The sequence below is a fragment of the Oryzias melastigma genome, linkage group LG18 (assembly GCF_002922805.2).
Source record: "Oryzias melastigma strain HK-1 linkage group LG18, ASM292280v2, whole genome shotgun sequence".
In the NCBI taxonomy this organism is placed as follows: Eukaryota; Metazoa; Chordata; class Actinopteri; order Beloniformes; family Adrianichthyidae; genus Oryzias; species Oryzias melastigma.
This window is the reverse complement of record NC_050529.1, coordinates 3,383,086-3,403,673: the sequence shown is the minus strand read 5'-3', so window position 1 is coordinate 3,403,673 and position 20,588 is coordinate 3,383,086. Positions and strand designations below refer to the sequence as shown.

The following is a 20,588-nucleotide window of genomic DNA, read 5'->3' as shown; positions in this document are numbered from 1 at the left end:
GTCTCCAGCGGCCCCCGGCTGATTTGAGCTTGAGACCCCTGATCTAGAACGTTCAGAGTTCTTCAGTTGGTCCTGATCTCCAGGAACTTCTCCACATGACTGAAGGAGCTCCGACGCTCAGGCAGAAACGGGTCAGAACCAGAACATCCTCACACCGGTTACAATTCTCCATGAGACTGAAGTACCAGAAACCATCTTCAGTTTTTGAAGACGAGCAAAGCAGCTTTGGAGAGATGGGATGTCTTCACACCAGAACAGGTTTCTGACACTAGAAGAAAGAAAGGATGTAAGAAGCTGAAGATTCCTCCAGAAAGATGAGAGATCATCAGAGAATTCAGGACTCACTTTCTGTGGTCTCCACTGAAAGTTATAAACACAAACAGCAGAGAAGATCAATGAGGTAAAAACTCCAAGAGCGATCCAAAGACCCGGTCTGGAGCGACTGATCCAGATGTTGTTCTGCTCTCCTCCTGGATCTGGAGTGGAGATGTTAAACTGGGATGTTTCCATGGTTGGAGCTCTGACTCCGTTTGGCTCTGAAACAAAGAGATGACATCATTTCCTGACTGCTGTTCAGGACAAATGTTCTTCATCTGCAGAGAAACTCACCAACAAGCAGCTGAACCGTCTCCCTGAACTTCTTCCCAGGAATGAAGCAGCTGTACTTCCCCTCATCCTGGAGCGTCACGTTCCTGATCTTTAACGTCACGTCTCCTCGTTTGAGTCCGTCTGGGTTCAGAGACACTCTCTGGATGAACGTCTCCATCATGAATTTGGTCATGGTCTTCCTGTTCAGGTACAGATACACAAAACGTCTCCCTGATGGATCTGGCTCAATCTCTTCATTGGTCCACTCCACGATGTGATCCTGCAGGTCCTCCTCAGAGTCCAGACGACACGGCAGGATGACATCATCACCAGGAGCAGCAATGATTGGTTTGTTCTTCTGTTCACCTGGAAACAAAAAAAACAGGAATCAACTTTTTTCTGGAGTTTGGACTCTGAACCTGGACAACCAAACTTTCTCTTAGAACAAACAATTTAACTTTGATATTCATCTGTTATGATGATTTGATATAAAAAACATGATATTTAACAGAAAATAAATATTTAAACCGTAAAAACTAAACTGAACGAGTAAACTCAGACTTGAAACTAAACTGGATAAAAACCAAAGTTACATTAAAAATGAAATACTAAAACTAAAATACTAATAGAAAACTAAAAAACTCTCATCACTCTGGAGAAGATAAATTTAAATGATTATAAAGTAAACAGATGTAAACAACAACAATAACAGCTGGTTCTGAATCCTCTTCAGAATCTTTCTCTGATTCTTCCTCACGTCTGTCAGTTTGATCAGATAAGAGGAGATACGGTGGGCGTGTCCATCATCATTTATTTATTTATTTAGCTGAAATATCATCAGTTGTTAGATGTTGTTAGTAAATTCATATTTCAGCCGTTCACATGAAAATGGGATAAAATCATAAAGATCTTTAACAAAAATAGAACTTGGGTAACTGTGCTAAAGGGGCGGGGCTTTAACTCTGGAGAAAAATCCACAATTGAGGATAAATATTGATTTCTGCAGAAACGCGCGTTTGTTTGGACTTTTCATGGAAAGTGTCCGTTTAAAGGAGACCGAGGAGACTCCGCCCATCAGCTGTGACAGTGAACGGGGGGCGGAGCCTTCATGAAACACAGCGAGAAGAGGAACTAAACCATGATGCAGGGATCATGGTGAGGAGTATAAATTGCCCCAAGTCTGGTCAGCCGCTTAACTCCGCCCCCGGAGCAGAAACAGGGAACATATGCAAACCTCGTCTATCTAATTTGGGTAGGGAGTACATGCAAAACCTCTGCCTCTGTTGTCGTTGTAACAGTCAAATCGCGATAAGCCATTGACACGTAACATCTAAATCAATGGCGAACCAAATAACACGAATACCTTTGTAGTTATTTCTGCTCATTCCCTCCACTTGAGCTCCTTCCAGATGAGAGTTCTTTATTGTTAAATGTAGTCTATCTATCATGATGTTTACTGTCCTTCAGTTATTCATCAAGATCCACATCTTCAAGACTTCTAAAAGATTCTTCAGACTCTTCCCTTCTGCACATTTGATATTTGAATACAAACTTAAAGAACAAACTTCATATCGATCGATGAATTCTGGTTAAAGTCACAGAAACTGAATGAATCCAGATGTTTGTAGAAGTTGAACATGAAGATTAAAACGTGAATGACAGCAGAAACATCAGAGGAAGATCTGGTTCTGAAACCTCCTCAGAATCTGGTAGAAGTTCAGAACAGAACATTGATGAACTTACCTTCAACATGTTTACAGAACAACAACCAAGAAAACGTTAAAACCCACAGAGAAGAAGCAGAAACAGACACGAGATCTGAGGGAAACATCATGAAACAGAACTGAGAGAAGAGGACGGAGGAAGTTGGCGCGGCGCCTTGAGGAGACTGTCAGATTGTTTCTAGTCTGTCACACATTGTTGTAACCCTGAAGTCACGTCATTCATAAGAACGGAGTCGCCATTGGTCGAGACAAGCAGGGCGGAGGCTGAACAAACTGGATTCCAGCGCGTGATTGGACGCTCTGTGAATCACAAATACCAACCCAGCTCTGATTGGAGGAGGAGGACCTCAGTGAACAGAGTCATTCACCTCGACCCCTTAATGTTAGAACGTCCAGCAGTTCTGTGGTTTGAAGCTGTCTTTACTGTTAGTTTATCTGTTTATTTATGTTTTTAACCTTTTCAGCAAAGTAAAACATTTTAAATCAATCCTACATGAAAAAGTTTGAGAATTAGATTATAATAAATCAGTACATCGTGTTCCAAAAATGAAAACTTGATGTGAAACATTAATTATATCGATAAAAATGATGATCATTTATCGATGACAAGGTTATTAAATCAACATCTACAGTAAAGATTTATGTAAAAATGTATTTATCATAATCAATCAAACTCATTATTGTAGAAAATAAATAATCATTGTTAGTCTGTCTAAAGTTATGTTTTTTGTCAGGTTTATTCACTCAACTCAGATGTGTTTTTGAGTAGTACATTTATGAAATATGTCACAGCAAAATCAGTAGTATTAATTTAACTCCCATAGAGTCAATTTTAACACTTTGAAAGTGTTTATATAATTCTCACCAGCCTGGTGTTAAAATTACACTATAGAAAGTGTAACTTGTTTAACTCTGTTATAGTGTTACAAAACTGACAATCTCAGTGTTGTTTTTGAAACCTTGACAGTGTTTTTTTAACACTAGATTGTGTCAATAATTTACTCTTTATGTGAGTTAATATACGATCATTATTCTTTTTGTACATTAAAAAATAATTTGTCTTTTCGTCAGTTTATTTGAACAAGTAATCAAGAATATTAAGTATGTTGTTATTGTTTTATGTTGTTAATCATATTTATTTAAGTATCTTCACAATATGATGTCTCTTAGGATGGATTGTCTTCCACATACAATACATTGCAGATGCAGAGCCTTCTCTCTTATTGTGAAGAGCAAACTGTTTAGGATTGAATCTTCACACAAACTCCAACATTCCAGCACAAAGGAAGGTCTACGTTTAAGCTGATGTATTTGTTTCTGTGTTCATGATCCAACATACTGAAGGTTTTATTACTCAAGGATTCATCTTGTTTCTAAAGAATAACTTGATGTAACATTTCAGTAAAAGTATCTAAAACATGTTTGTTTGTTTTTACAGACATGAAGTTTTTCTACGAGGAAATTGAGTTAGAAAAACTTCATTCTCATCTGCTGCTAATGATCCTGAGAACTGCTTTAGTAAATTATCAATATCTATTGAATATACAAAGTTTAAAAAGAATATTTACTGTAAACATCTATGAACTTATCACTCAACCTCATTTTATTCTTTACGTTCCTGTAACATTTTTACTGTCAGATTTATTCAATCTACTGTGGTCAGATGTTCACTTTAGAGTAATACACTATGAAATATGATAGTATTTGAGTAAACAGTATATAAATATTTCAGAAGAGGATTGATCAAAATCATACAGTAAAACAATCTTAATATTTCCAGTACTACTCTGAAGTACTAAGTAGTACTATGAATACATAACAATGTACTAACTTGAAGATCAGGATTTATTTACAGACAAAGTTTAATAAATTATGTTTTGTTTTACTGTTTATAAAGTTTCAAAAACAGTAAAATAACATATTTATGTTGTAACGAGGACAGAAATATGATCAAACATTTCAAAATTGTTCATCAATGGTTGAGTGAAGATGAAGATATTTTCACTTTTCCAGAACATCAACTCAGTCATTTATCTGTGCTGGTTGGTGAAGTGGTAGAGAGGAACAAGTTTAAGTAAGACTTGGTTTTTTTTGTCTTCTTTTAGTGACTCCGATCTTTATCACATATCTGCACCGTTGAACCTGTACTCTTTTACTCAGAGGTGGACTCTGTACTCCTTTGTGCTGCATTATTTACTGGTACACCCAGTAATTAAAGAGCAATGTTGTGTGAGTTGTTAAAGACTCATAAGTGACTTTACTGACTTGTGAATCAAGGTTCATCTTGCTCACTGATTCATTAACTGACTCGTTTCCTTCCACCAATAATTATCTGCATTTGCAGAAAAATAAACACAAATAAATACAAATAAAAACCTTTTCATTTCAACATACATCTCGTTTCCTCTGATAATTCAAAATCATCAGAACAAACAGGAGAATCACTCATCAATTTAAAATGCAATTTATTTTCTTTAGTATTTTGATTTAAATAATGTCATTTTGTCCCATTGAATTCTAAATTGCACAATTTATTATCATATTCCAAACCTGAATCTCAGTTGAGAATTGAATTTGTTCCACGACTCTCATAAACTTCAATTCTGTCGTATGAAAATGTTTCAGTCCATTCTGTTGTTCTACATTGTTTATTTTCTTTAACCTGAGAGGAAATGACATCATCACTTCCTGTTCGCTCTGATCACCTTCAACAACCTGGACTAGAATAAACTTCTGTCATCTAAATGTCCTTCAATAGTTAAAGAATCAGAGAAATCTTCAGTCCTGCAGGGATCGACCTCCACACTACAACCATCAGAAATGACAGAATCTGGGATCAAGAAAGAGATTCTAGAGAGATCACTGATATTAGATCTACTGATCAATGTAATCCTGTTACTATGAATGCAGATGATCATGATGGAACACTGACTGAACACGTCTGGAAATCTTCACTAATAAAAACTCAGGAATTCATTTCCTGATTGGATTTGGAATCAAAGCCACTCAGAAACATTTTAGTCACAAACAAACATCTGAACACAATTATCAACCTGAAAACGTCTCACAAACAAACATCTGAACACAATTATCAACCTGAAAACGTCTCAGAAACAAACATCTGAACACAGTTATCAACCTGAAAACGTCTCAGAAACAAACATCTGAACACAATTATCAACCTGAAAACGTCTCAGAAACAAACAGAAACTAGATTGACTTAATAATTCCTGTCATATATGAGAGATTTATATCATAATTACATTTATCAATAGATCTTTATGCTCATTTTAATAACTTTGTATCATCAATAGATGATCATATTATAATCAATACAATGAAAGTTACACATGAAGTTTTTATTTTTGAGACAATTTACTGATAAATGAATCAAAGTTATTCTTGTTTAATAATTAACTTTTATGTGGTGTGTTTATGATTGTCTAATGACAGGCTGTCAAGAACAAGGTGTCGTTTTAGAGATTTTGTCTGCAGCCAATGAATCTTGTTCCTCACCTGCACCAACCAATCACGCTCTGGCTTATGCAGTAGGCTGTAGAGGCGAAAACTGTCCGACAGGTTGGGCGAATGGGCATGAGACATGTAAAACCAGCCTCTTCGTCATCTCCTGTCAGTCGTGTTTCAGGATGTTTCCCTCAGATCTCGTGTCTGTTTCTGCTTCTTCTCTGTGGATTTTAACGTTTTCTTGGTTGTTGTTCTGTAAACATGTTGAAGGTAAGTTCATCAATGTTCTGTTCTGAACTTCTACCAGATTCTGAGGAGGTTTCATGTTTCAGTTTTTAGAGTTTGTGTGAGGAACAGACTTTTAGTCTGATTTATAAACAGAAAATGATCTATAACTAAACTACAGAATGTAAAGTTGTCATTTCTCTGATTTACAGTAAATCCTCTAAATTCCTGCTTCAAGCTTTCAGAAAGTCTGAGTTCTGATCTTTTTATTCTGAAATTAAACCTTCAGAGTTCAGGGTTTACAGAAATGAAACGAGACGACTAGTAATGAGGGAGGGGTGGGTGGCGTGTCTATGGCAGTTGCGAGTGTTTGAGCTGTAGGCTGGTCATTGGCTGTGTTTGAGATCATGGAGACTCTGACGTCACCGGTCAATCACCAGGACAAGGGGCGTGTTTGAGACAGTAGTATAAACCTGCCGGGATCGTCTGACTGTACTTGTGGACTGTAGGGTGATGGTTATGTCCTGCAGAAACCACCAAATGACTAAAGTGTCTCTGTGCCGATATAGTACATAGAGAGAACAACACTGCAGTTTATTCTTCATTATGAAGAAAACATTAAAGAATAAAGTAGAGAATGTGTTTTCAGGTTTGTCCTCTCAAACCTTCTCTAGATCAGAGGTTCTTAACCTTTTTCACACTGGGGCCCAGTTTTCCCAGTACAAAGTGATTCAAGACCCATTCAAGTATTAAAGGGGTCAAAGTAGATTTTTTGTTATGCCGTTACTAAGATTCATATGATCCAGTTTCCTCTGGACTAAAATCCAACGAGAGCCGCAAAGTCCCCACCTCAAAGTTAGGAAAATACACTTTATGTTTTTGTGGCCATTGAGATACTTATTAATAAAATATAGCTTTAAAATAATCTCTAAAATTTAGTTTTTTTCCTTTTATAAAATTAACTTCTTTCATTTTTGAAAGTCGACAAGTTCCTTTCAAAATAAATACATATGTGTTTGATCAGATGACGTCCAACTTATAACAGCAGCATTAAAAAGACCTTATAGAAATGTAAATATGTTCAATAAATATAACTTCCCCCAAGTGGTAAGAAGTCAGGTCCCACAGACCTCTCGGCCCACGGGTTCAGGACAGAATTTTTTTCGCGGCCCCTTGGGGGGCGCTCGCGGACCAAGATTGGGCCGCAGCCCCATAGTTAAGAATGACTAGTCTAGACACTCCTACACATTTCTCTAAGGAGATGTTCTGGACATGTGTCACTGAATAGAGACTCCAGAGAAGATCCAGAGGAAAGTCTGGACATCTTCAACTGCTGTCACCTCCTCCCAGCACCACAATAGTGGAAGAAAGAGGATGGATGGAAGAATCTAATAATAAATGAAAGCTTGGTAATGGTAAAGAAATGTTTGAGAGAAAGTGTTTGCTGAAATTTTCTTGATTGTATTCTTTGTTCTGAGTTAAATTAGGGTTCTAACTTCAGAAAAGTTGATTCTGATTTTATTTTTGTTTCCAGGTGAAACTCTAATCTCTGCTGCTCCTGGTGATGATGTCATCCTGCCGTGTCGTCTGGACTCTGAGGAGGACCTGCAGGATCACTTTCTGGAGTGGACCAAACTGGAGATAAACCCTGATCTATCAGGGAGACGTTTTGTGTATCTGTACCGGAGCAGGAGGACCATGACCAGATTCATGANGGACTCTGAGGAGGACCTGCAGGATTACTTTCTGGAGTGGACCAAACTGGAGATGGACCCTGATCCATCAGGGAGACGTTTTGTGTATCTGTACCTTAACAGGAAGACCATGACCAGATTCATGATGGAGACGTTCATCCAGAGAGTGTCTCTGAACCCAGACGGACTCAAACGAGGAGACGTGACGTTAAAGATCAGGAACGTGACGCTCCAGGATGAGGGAACCTACAGATGCTACATCCATGGATTGGACCACAGGGAGACGGTTCATCTGGTTGTTGGTGAGTTTCTCTGCAGATGAAGAACATTTGTTTCTAAGATCAGCTGACAGAAAATGGAAACCTTCCTCCTCCATCTCTGACTGAACACTTTATCTTCTTTTTACCACTAAAAAAAACAAACATTTTCAATCAAACTGAGTTCCGGCTCTCACTGAGATTTCCTCAGTTTGAATTAGCTCCATACTTGGAGCGAAACAACTGGACCAAAATGTCCACCATAGCTGGAGCATGAACGAGCCACAGTGACGAGTCTCATTGATGTGTGGTTGGATGAACACAAGCTGAATCAAACCACTTTTAACGTTGCAGCTGCTCCTTAAGTTCTGAAATCCGATCAGAAAAAGCCACGCTCCGACTGATGACCTTCTGGTCATTTATTGTCACTTAAGCCAACAAATCACCAAAAGAATCAAATAGTAAAATAGTAAAGAGGGAAAACTGAAAATCCATGTTCAGAATGCACATGTTACATAGACTTTCAAATTTACCCTACAATAAAACAACATTACCGTGTCCCCTCTGATCACATTCTAAGGAGTTGCTCTTCCATGTCCAGTCTTTCCACCGTGCTCCGTTCCGTCTTCGTCCAACCCCCCCTGGGTCTTTATGATCCAACATGGACAACACATGCAGTCAGTTTTTCAGTTCACCACCAGGTGTCAGCAATGAGACACAGAGTTAAATGTAACCCAAACCTACCAAAATGAAATCATTTGAGACCGATACAAATGTGAGACACATAGTTTTCTTTACACTGTCTTCCTGACAATCAGCCATAAATCCTTTTCATCGCAGCTTCTCAGCCGTTGTCTCCTCAGAAACTGCCTTGCAGCTCGCCTCCACCGAACCAAAGTAACAATAAGTCTTGAACCTGACATTGATCCAGACGTTGGTCAGTGAAATCTAAAGTTGTAGGGATGTAGGGAACCTTGTCCAGACCCGGTCTCCTCAGCTCAGATGTTATGGACTCACTCACAGCACAGAAGGTGAACCGCCACATACGGAGCCGCCACAGCCGGCTCATCTAACCTGGGTCGTGGCAGGACACAATGTCCTGGTGTATATGTGTGTTGATAAGCTAGGGGGAGCCTGCTAGAGTCTCTTGATATCAAATTCCGTGTGTATATCTTCCATTATGGTTAGACCTGTAGTCTTGATTTTTGGGCTTTGTTTCTTTTCAATAGCCATGGCCACTGTAGTGATTTCCCCTTGACTGAGTCAGGTGTGCCTGATTCCCTCAGAGGTTTTTATGGTGATTTCATGAAACACGTTTTGAGTCTTTGGATAACTTTTCAATAAAAACTTTCTGGATTAGATTCTTTGTTCTGAGGAACTTAGAGTCCAAACTTCAGGAAAGTTGATTCCTGTTTTCTTTGTTTCCAGGTGAACAGAAGAACAAACCAATCATTGCTGCTCCTGGTGATGATGTCATCCTGCCGTGTCGTCTGGACTCTGAGGTGGACCTGCGTGGTTTCACTGTGGAGTGGACCAAACTGGAGATGGACCCTAACCCAATAAAGAGGCGTTTTGTGTATCTGTACCAGAACAGGAAGACCATGACCAGATTCATGTTGAAGACGTTCATCCAGAGAGTGTCTCTGAACCCAGACGGACTCAAACGAGGAGACGTGACGTTAAAGATCAGGAACGTGACGCTCCAGGATGAGGGGAAGTACAGCTGCTTCATTCCTGGGAAGAAGTTCAGGGAGACGGTTCAGCTGCTTGTTGGTGAGTTTCTCTGCAGATGAAGAACATTTGTCCTGAACAGCAGTCAGGAAATGATGTCATCTCTTTGTTTCAGAGCCAAACGGAGTCAGAGCTCCAACCATGGAAACATCCCAGTTTAACATCTCCACTCCAGATCCAGGAGGAGAGCAGAACAACGTCTGGATCAGTCGCTCCAGACTGGCTCTTTGGATCTCTCTTGGAGTTTCTATTTTCTTAATCCTCTCTGCTGTTTGGATCTGTCAGAGGAGACCACAGGAAGTGAGTCTTGAATTCTCTGATGATCTCTCATCTTTCTGGAGGAATCTTCAGCTTCTTACATCCTTTCTTTCTCCATAGTTCCAGAAACCAGTGAAGCTGCAGACGTTGGACTTTGTTCCTGTTGTGAGACTGAATTCTGGACGTGGACAAAACAAAAAGACAAAAGTCTGACTGGATTCCCTTCTCTCTGCATGTTAAACTTGTATAGAATGTAAATTCTTTGGTTTCTTCTTTAGTTTTTAATGCTGTATTGTCATTTGGTCAAACCAGCAGCAGATGACTGAAGTATTTTGATAATTCATCTCATAAAAAAGAAATTACATTTAATGTGAATGAAAACGTATTTTAAGAAGAACCTGTCACAGTTATTATTGCTAAACTGTGACTTTATTTCTGGGTTTTAGATCCAGTCTCAGTGATGGTTGATGTCCATCAGAGAAAAAGTCCAACTGAGAGAAATGCTGCGTTCATGTGCTGCTGGAATGATGGAAAAATGAACGTCTGACTCTGAAAACACACATGAACAAATCTTCCAGCAGCTCATGAATGCAGAGAGACTTTCTGCTCCTAAACAGAGATTTGTGTGTGTAGAGCGCCATCTATGGAGAGACTCCAGAACTACAGGAAAACCAAACATTCATCAGGATTATCAAGAGAATTGATTCCAGATTTATATGTATATTTATGATGAACTTTGTACATTAATGTAAATAAATCTAAACCATTTCAATGAAACCAAATGAGTTTCAGGGATGAACTCTTTACTTTCTGACCTCTTTTCTAGTAATAATGTGGTAGATATTTTCTCTTCAGACCACAGAAAGATCCCTCCATTTGCTCCAGATAAATTCTGTCTGTATTTGAATTCTTTATACCTATAACGACCAGCAGGGGGCGTACGAGGTTTGTTTCTCTCATTAAAGGACATTTCCTCAAAGAGGAAACAGTTCAGCACATCTCCTGTTATTCAGGAGAGAAACAAGAAGACATGAAATGTTCTGGATCAGAATCCACTTTCAGTTTGGATCAGTCCATGATTGAACTGGAATCAAATATGAACAGAGAAGAGAAAACATGCAGATATGTTACAACCTGCACATCAACGGTCAGCATTCAATTCAGAGATTGATGTTCTCTTTGGGAACATAGAATGGATGAAACACTTTTTAAAAATATGCAGTTCCTTTAAAAGATCAAACCTTCTTGTAGTTTTTGTATTTTGGGTTTAATTGCAGTAAAAATCAGATAAAACAGAGAAAACATGACGGTTGTTATGAACTTCTTACTGTAACAAAGGACTTATTTGAATGTACTTCAATCATTCATTTGATTTAAAAAGTGCTCTTCAAGAAAAACAAAGACACTGTACAAAAGGTCAATAAGTTGATAAAATAACCTTTACTAACATAATAGCATATCTCAGTAACATGGACACATCTCTGAACAGTGAATACAAATGTCTTTAAAAGCCCAAACAACCTCCTGCTAAGGTGATTTTAGGAGTTCATCCTCACAGAGTCACGTTCATCCTCGACTGAGACCAGATCTAAGCAGACGGTGTCAGATCCATAGAACATGTTCATGAGAGAGTTCCATTTGAGTCTTTTTGAAACAGAAACATTTGTTGTTTCTGAGTTCATCTCAGCAGCTTCATCAGTAGATGATTCTCAGAAAGTATCACTGGTGGTTGTAGACAGAGAGAATGTGTGTCTGAATTCACCTGATTACTAAAACTATGTAGTGTGGGATATATATAGTTATTTTATTTATTATTTTATTATAAAATAAAAAGTTTTGATGAGAAATGTGGAACAGAAACATTTCAAAAAGATGAGTTTTAATGATCAAATCACTTTTTAAGTAAGTTTTAGTTTAAGGTTTCATTTCTAAACACTTTAAGACATTCTAAGATCCATCAGGATCTCTGGACAGCAGAGGTTTCATGATCTGGTTCTGATTATTACCTGCCTGCAGCTCGGTCACTAGAGGTTTTTATTCAGGTTTAGAGACTGACTTTTATTCTTTTACATCTCTGTGTGTTCTTTTAAATCTATTTGTTTTTATTTCATTCTAGCAGGACTGTCTGATCATTGAAGAGACTCAAACTGTATGGAGAATATTCATCATTTTACCCACTTTAATCTTTGATGTTTTTATTTTGAAACATCTGGTTTCATGTTATTATTTTAGATCATTTTATTTTGAAAGTGAAGTCTTCTGCTGTCTCTGGTAAACTCTAACATGTTAGCAGGTTTGTGACCTCACTCTGACACTTTGATCCATCAATCAATCGTGTTTGTTTCAGAAATGACATCTTGATGTTGAACATTCATCATATTTACTAAATCATGAAGATCGTTCTCCTCAGAGTCCAGGTAGCACAGCAGGATGACATCATCATCATCATCTTCATTATCATCATCTTCATCAGAGTGAAGAGTTTCACCTGAAACACAAAGAAACTTCAGTATTCACTCATAAAGTAACATAATATATGCATTATGTTTTGTTCTGGTTTGTATGCAGGATGTGAATTCTTGGAGGCGGGGCTTAGAATGGGGAGGACGCCCAGTGATTTATCCAATGACTTTAGAGTATTTATACTCTCTGTGGTTTTCTCCTGAATTCCTCTGACTTCTTCTTCTTGTTAGAGCATGTTTCATAGTCAAGGACTGAGGGCAGTACCGCCACGGTCCGATATTATCTTACACTGATAACATAGTTTACAACACTGCAGTTCTAGAGGCTCAGAGATCCATTCTAATGATTAATTTCTTGTTTGGCGACTTTTCAACCCAGGGATGTCATTCTCTTCTCACTCCTGCTGAAGAAAGAATAAACATAACTGGATAAAATAACTAAAAACAAAACAGCCAGACAACAAAACCATCTGGATTAAAGAAAACCTCCTTAGAGTCTGGTAGAAGTTCAGAACAGAACATTGATGAACTTACCTTCAACATGTTTACAGAACAACAACCAAGAAAACGTTAAATTCCACAGAGAAGAAGCAGAAACAGACACGAGTTTAACATAATGAACACCATTAAAGACAACTGCTGTTAAAACATTAAAACATTTCACACTACAGCTAACCAGACACTGAACAGCACACCTGATCCAACACACCTGGTTCTGAATCAACCCCCCCAACCACCACCACCACACACACACACACTGTCCTACATGGAAAAGAAACCTGGATGAGGAGAAGGTCTACAGCTGCAGAGAATTTTCTGAGTCGGTACGCTTGACAGGATCTAACTACAGCATTTCTGTTCCTTCTCTGCCCTTAAGGACAACACAGACAATCTTCTGGTTCTCTATAAATCCCTTTCAGACTCCTCTCAAAGTCTGTATATTCCCACATGTTTAAACTCTTGATATGAGTTTGAACCTCACTGAGTGAAACAGTGAACTTGGAATTAAAACATTTTTCACCCTGTTTGAAACTTTTTATGGAATATAATTTCAAAAGCTCATTTCTGCTGATTAAGTTCAGAAACATTCAGTAGAAGTATCTCAGTCAAAGCAGCAAAAACATCTTAACTGAACCATGACTTAGTCTTAGATTCTGAGAGAGGAAACACTGACAAAAAATACAGATTGACATCAAATCAGATAAACTGAATTTAGAGCCTTCTCTCTTATTAAAAAGTTTAAACTGTTTAGAATTGAATCTTCACACAAACTCCAACATTCCAGCACAAAGGAAGGTCTACGTTTAAGCTGATGTATTTGTTTCTGTGTTCATGATCCAACATACTGAAGGTTTTATTACTCAAGGATTCATCTTGTTTCAAAAGAATAACTTGATGTAACATTTCAGTAAAAGTAACTAAAACATGTTTGTTTGTTTTTACAGAAATGAAGTTTTTCTACGAGGAAATTGAGTTAGAAAAACTTCATTCTCATCTGCTGCTAATAGTCCTGAGAACTGCTTTAATAAATTATCAATATCTATTGAATATACAAAGTTTAAAAAGAATATTTACTGTAAACGTCTCTGTACTTATCACTCAACCTCATTTTATTCTTTACGTTCCTGTAACGTTTTTACTGTCAGATTTATTCAATCTACTGTGGTCAGATGTTCACTTTAGAGTAATACACTATGAAATATGATAGTATTTGAGTATACAGTATATAAATATTTCAGAAGAGGATTGATCAAAATCATACAGTAAAAAAATCTAAATATTTCCAGTGCTACTCTGAAGTACTAAGTAGTACTATGAATACATAAAAATGTACTAACTTGAAGATCAGGATTTATTTACAGACAAAGTTTAATAACTTATGTTTTGTTTTACTTTTTATAAAGTTTCAAAAACAATAAAATAACAGATTTCTGCTGTAACGAGGACAGAAATATGATCAAACATTTCAAAATAATTCATCAATGGTTGAGTGAAGATAAAGATATTTTCACTTTTCCAGAACATCAACTCAGTCATTTATCTGTGCTGGTTGGTGAAGTGGTAGAGAGGAACAGGTTTAAGTAAGACTTGGTTTTGCTTGACTTGGACTTCTTTTAGTGACTCAGATCTTTATCACACAGTAGCTGCAGTTGAACCTGCAGCTTTCTGTGGAGAAACTCCTGAGGATCAATGATGGAGAGAAGCTGCAACCATAGTCAGAAAAGAAAACAAAGAAGAAAGTTTCCTGTCCAGAAACAGGAGATCACCTTCACACCATCAGGACTCAGAAACACCTTCAACAACCTGGACTAGAATAAACTCCTGTCATTTAAATGTCCTTCAATGGTTAAAGAATCAGAGAAATCTTCAGTCCTGCAGGGATCGACCTCCACACTACAACCATCAGAAATGACAGAATCTGGGATCAAGAAAGAGATTCTAGAGAGATCACTGATATTAGATCTACTGATCAATGTAATCCTGTTACTATGAATGCAGATGATCATGATGGAACACTGACTGAACACGTCTGGAAATCTTCACTAATAAAAACTCATGAATTCATTTCCTGATTGGATTTGGAATCAAAGCCACTCAGAAACATTTTACTCACAAACAAACATCTGAACACAATTATCAACCTGAAAACGTCTCACAAACAAACATCTGAACACAATTATCAACCTGGAAACGTCTCAGAAACAAACATCTGAACACAATTATCAACCTGAAAACGTCTCACAAACAAACATCTGAACACAATTATGTCACGTAGGTGTAAGGGAGGGGGGCAAACTTTGGAGATCCGCTGAGGAGACGACCGGGCACCCAACGATGCAGCAAGTCAGAGACACGTTTCAAGACTTAGTTTAATAAAACATAAAATGTCCATAAAATCTAAAAAGTGTTAAAAATTGTAAAAAGCTACAAGGATAAAATAAGTGTAAGCTCCAGTCCATAAAAACCTCAAGACTAAAAAAGAGAACAGTTATTTTTCTTTTTGGACGAAATCACGACGTTCACTCCACTCTTCTAGGTCATAAGGCTCCCTTCTCTTCACCTTGTCCCCCACCAGCAAAGAAAATGTCTAAACAACTAAAGCATGCAAAAAAAGAAACATACGTGTAACAAGCCTCAAAGCAAAACAAAATCACACCAAACTCTTTAAAGAAAATACAGTCCAAAACAAAATACAGCTGGTGGGGCCAACTTAGCTTTTAGGTGGTGACGCCGGAGTCCCCCGCTTCTAAGAGAACAGGAAGCGGTGCTAAGGATGCTTATTAGGAAACCGCAGCCGGTGGACCTCCTCCGAACATGAAACGCCGGCCGGTGATCCCTCTGCGCAGGGCGTCGCGGCGGTCCTCTTCCTCCTTGCGTGCAGCCGGTCCTCTTCCCCCCGTGCTTGCAGCGTCGGCAGGTGATCCCCGCCCTGAGCAGGGCGTCGGCCCTCGTCCTCCGTGCGCGTAGCACCGGCAGGCGGCCCTCGTCCTCCGTGCGCGTAGCACCGGCAGGCGGCCCTCGTCCTCCGTGCGTTTGGCACCGGCAGGCGGCCCTCGTCCTCCGTGCGCTTGGCACCGGCAGGCGGCCCTCGTCCTCCGTGCGCTTGGCACCGGCAGGCGGCCCTCGTCCTCCGTGCGCTTGGCACCGGCAGGCGGCCCTCGTCCTCTGTGCGTTTGGCACCGGCAGGCGGCCCTCGTCCTCCGTCCATCTGGCGACGGCAGGCGGCCCTCTTCCTCCGTCCGTGTCGCGACGGCAGGTGGCCCTCTGAGTGGGGCGTCGACAGGTGATCACTGTACGTTTGGCAGCGACAGCGTCTTCCCCGCCCCGCCCCAATTTACTCCACCTTGTGGAGTCTGAATGTGTCCGCTCGGTCTCTCCATCTCCTTCCCCCTGGCCGCTTTTTCTCCTTCCCCCTGGCCGCTTTTTCTCCCTCCTTGCTGCCTCTCCTTTGAATGTCTATGGACACAAATAAAAACCCTCCCAAGACGGCAACCACACCTCCCCACAGGTGCACTCAATCAACCTCCAAATCAGCATACCATGACAATTATCAACCTGAAAACGTCTCAGAAACAAACATCTGAACACAATTATCAACATGAAAACGTCTCACAAACAAACGAAAACTAGATTGAGTTCATAATTCCTGTCATGTAAATGAGAGATTTATATCATAAATACATTTAGTAATATATGTTTATGCTCATTTGAATAACTTTGTATTATCGGTAGATGATCATCATTTAATAAATACAATTAAAGTTTCACATCAAGATTTTATTTTTGAGACAATTTACTGAAATAGTGTTTAGAGAGAGTGAAAATCCCGTCGCGCGAGAATCCTCCTCACCGCGCGCATCGTGGGATTCTGTCAGCGGATGTTCCGGCCGCGGAGGATTCACTATAGTCAACTTCCTGTTCTTAGACATATAAATACCAGCCTCTCCGCTCTCTCCCCTCAGTCCTGTTTCAGGATGTTTCCCTCAGAGCTCCCGTCTGTTTCTGCTTCTTCTCTGTGGATTTTAACGTTTTCTTGGTTGTTGTTCTGTAAACATGTTGAAGGTAAGTTCATCAATGTTCTGTTCTGAACTTCTACCAGATTCTGAGGAGGTTTGATGTTTCAGTTTTTAGAGTTTGTGTGAGGAACAGACTTTTAGTCTGATTTACCAACAGAAAATGATCTATAACTAAACTACAGAATGTAAAGTTGTCATTTCTCTGATTTACAGTAAATCCTCCAAATTCCTGCCTCAAGCTTTCAGAAAGTCTGAGTTCTGATCTTTTTATTCTGAATTAAACCTTCGGAGTTCAGGGTTAATGAAGTGAGACACTGTGGATAATACAGAAAGGCTGAAAAGTATACCCCCCGACAGAACATCGTGGGGGCGGACCTACAGGTGTTGGGCGTGTTTGAGCTCTAGGCTGATCATTGGCTGTGTTTGAGATCATGGAGGCGGGTCGTCACGCAGATCGCCCGGATTACAGTGCACGTTGGGTAGTTTGGACTCTGACGTCACCTGTCAATCATCATGACAAGAGGCGTGTTTGAGATGACTCGCACCTCCCCTGGATGGTGCAGGGTGATGGTTATGTCCTGCAGAAACCACGAAGTGAATAAAGTGTCTCTGTGTCGATATAGTACAGAGAGAGAAGAATACTGCAGTTTATTCTTCATCATCTCAGGAAGAAAACAGTCAATAAATCAAATTCTAGGAATTTCTAAAAACACAGAGTCTCAATGACACGGTTTCATAATAATGCGATAAAACACAAACGAACTCACGCGATAAGTCATTAAAACACGACGATGTGTGTGTGTTTTTATTTGATTCACTAAAAAGGGATTATTTTGGTGACGTCTGAGTAGTGTGGTGCGCGCGTGCAGCGCAGTCTCAGATGAAAATGAGTTGTGCTATTTTTAGAAGAGACCTGCGGGCGACTAATGTGGTCCTTGAGGACGACCTGGCGCCCGCGGGCACCGTGTTGGTGTCAAGTGAATAAGGATTGTTCTTGATAAAGTCGGTCTGGATCTTCTGGAAGAAAATGATCTGGACATAAACTTCATCAGGGATGAGGTTTTGGGGGCGGGGCTTTCAGAGACTGCAGTCAAGAATCCAAAGATAATTCAAGTCTTCACTGTCAGGTTCATTGTCTTAAACTGCTGCTGGTTTCATCTGCAAAGTTCAAACTGAAAACAGCAGCTGATCCACTGATCATCTTCAGAGGATCAGCTTTGATCTGGTCTTCAGTCTGGAGACATGTCCAGTCTTTGAGGCCACTGAACCAGGCTGATGGACTGAAGCAGGAACATGTAGACGGAACAGCATTTAAAGCTGTTGATGATCTCACAGAATGATCCTTAGAGGATCAGCAGAAGAGTTTATGAACAGATCACAGAGAGAACTTCATCAGTGGTTCTTGAACTCTGAGCTTCCAGAACAAACCAGAAGAATGAAAGTGCAGCAGGTTGAAGCTTGTTACCACAGCAGATAGAAGCAGTCATGTTTCAGCAGCATTGAAGTTCTACTAAGTTCTATCCATACAGGCTGTTATAATCCAGTCTGCTGTCCTGAAATATGGTTAATGTTGACTTTGTGCTCCATGAGCCTCATTTGAAATGTTGGCATCTGTTCCTCCAAAGATCTCTGCACGACTAAACATAGACTGTAAATAACAGTCTGTGGCCACAATGCTGGAACCTCCCCTATTACTAGCTCCGCCCCCAAGAACTCAAAGTGTGCAAACAGAAACAAACACAAGAATATAGATAATGTATTTATAATTAATGTTACTTTATTAACCATATAAGCAAAGATGAAACTTAACAAGAAGATATAAAACAATAAATATAGAAAATATTGTAGATAAACACTAAAATACATTCCATAAATTCATTTTGATGATTATTCCTTTTAAAATGTTTTCTTCATTTTTACATAAGCTAGTGAACTTAATTAAGTGTTGATTTTATGAATGAAAAACCATTTACCTGTTTTTCTGGAAGCAGCAGTTTGTGTTCCTGGAATCATAAGTGGTTAATCTAAGCTCCTCCCCTTTCCCTGCCATTCCTCTAGTCAGGTTACCTGTTCACATCCTCTGCAGTTGGTTGGTAGTTTTCTACACAACCCGCTCTTCCTGTTTTCTCACACAGAGGAAGATAAACGTATCATCAGACCAGGAAGTAGACATGATAGAAGGGTTTGTATAATAAAGATTTTATTAACTTTATGAGGAAATGTCTGTTTTAATTTAGAAAACCAGCAATTAAAAAAGGGAACCTTAGTGTAAATCGTTTCTTCCTAAAGTGAATCTCCACAAACCTGTTGACACCTGTATGTGGGGGTGGTGTAGGTGGGACTGTCCATCATCAAACCTGAAACCAAAAGGTTCTTTCAGTAGTTCTCTGGATGGATGAAGGGTCCACCCTCACTATCTCAAGTCTGGAGGGGGACCTGGTATCAGAACAACACGAGTTGACCAGAATGAAGATCAAGACTGGAACACGTTAAAGGTTGAAGTTAACTTCAGTCCAACATTAACTCTGGTTTGGAGCTAAAGCTCCAATGTAGAAGTCTTACAGATCTGAACACTTTCAATAAAGCGTTTACTCTCTTTTGACACATTTAAGTTAATCTTGAACATGAAAATACCGTATTTTTCGGACTATAAGTCGCACCGGAGTATAAGTCGCAGGGGCCAAAAAATGCATAATGAAGAAGAAAAAACCATACATAAGTCGCACTGGAGTATAAGTCGCATTTTTTTCAAGTAATTTATTTTACAAACTAGTTGAAAAAAACGATATTACATCATCCTGGAAGGTAAGTTATAACATTCATAAGTGAATAGAAAACAGGCTGAATATGTGTCAACACATATTCACATATTAGCATCATGAAAAAAACGAAAAGGTGTAGCATTTATATAACATAACAGTTTTATTTAACTATAGCCTCAAGAACTCATCAACTTTGTATCTTTACTGTAATTAATTGCACGCAATCTTACTCTATATCACTAAATCTCTTAAATTCTTTGTCCTCTGTGTCACGTCTGAATAACTAAAGTAAATAACATAATTGCATAGATCACCATAAGAGGGCACTCTAGACTTACGGTCCATATCTCATCTCATTAAAAATTTGTATATAAGTCGCACTGGAGTATAAGTCGCAGGGACATTCAATCTATGAAAAAAACCGCGACTTATAGTCCGGAAAATACGGTAGTTTTAATAAAAGTTACTACAACACTGAAATCCTGTTAAAATTCTGTTTCTGGTCAATGATCTTCAGCCGCCATCTTGTCTGCCAGCAGAGCTCTTGGAAGTCTCTGGAAGCTGCAGAGATGTTTTGGTTGAAACATCTCTGCAGCTTCATGTGGTTGTTGAGGACAGAAACACTGGACTGATGGACTCAAGGGATTGGAGGTTGTGTTTCAACCAACAGGAACACAAAGAATGTCACTTCTCAGACCAGAGAAGAAGTATTTCACATTACTAGAGGACACCTCAGCTGATAGTCCAACCTCAGATTCAAGAACAATAGTTTGGTTTCTGTCCTGGTCAAGAACCAGTGGAGCAGCTCTAAGACTTTATAAGACATAATTGTTCTGTTGATCTGGAGAAGACTTTTGTCCTGAGGAGGGTTCTCTGTGAATAGAAGGTCTGAGGAGTCTTCATGA

At 39.2% G+C, this 20,588-nt stretch overlaps 1 protein-coding gene across 1 annotated transcript in view; it reads right to left on the bottom strand.

The window, feature by feature from the left end:
• Positions 1-45: 45 nt before the first annotated feature.
• The window catches only part of LOC112141188, a 44,451-nt gene continuing 23,908 nt past the window's right edge, over positions 46-20,588 (bottom strand). The window contains exons 3-5 of the mRNA XM_036216807.1: positions 610-954; positions 346-536; positions 46-268 (exon numbers count right to left, since the gene is read on the bottom strand). Coding sequence (XP_036072700.1) covers positions 245-268; positions 346-536; positions 610-954 — 560 coding nt within the window. The 3' untranslated portion in view covers positions 46-244. The remainder of the gene's footprint in view (positions 269-345; positions 537-609; positions 955-20,588) is intronic.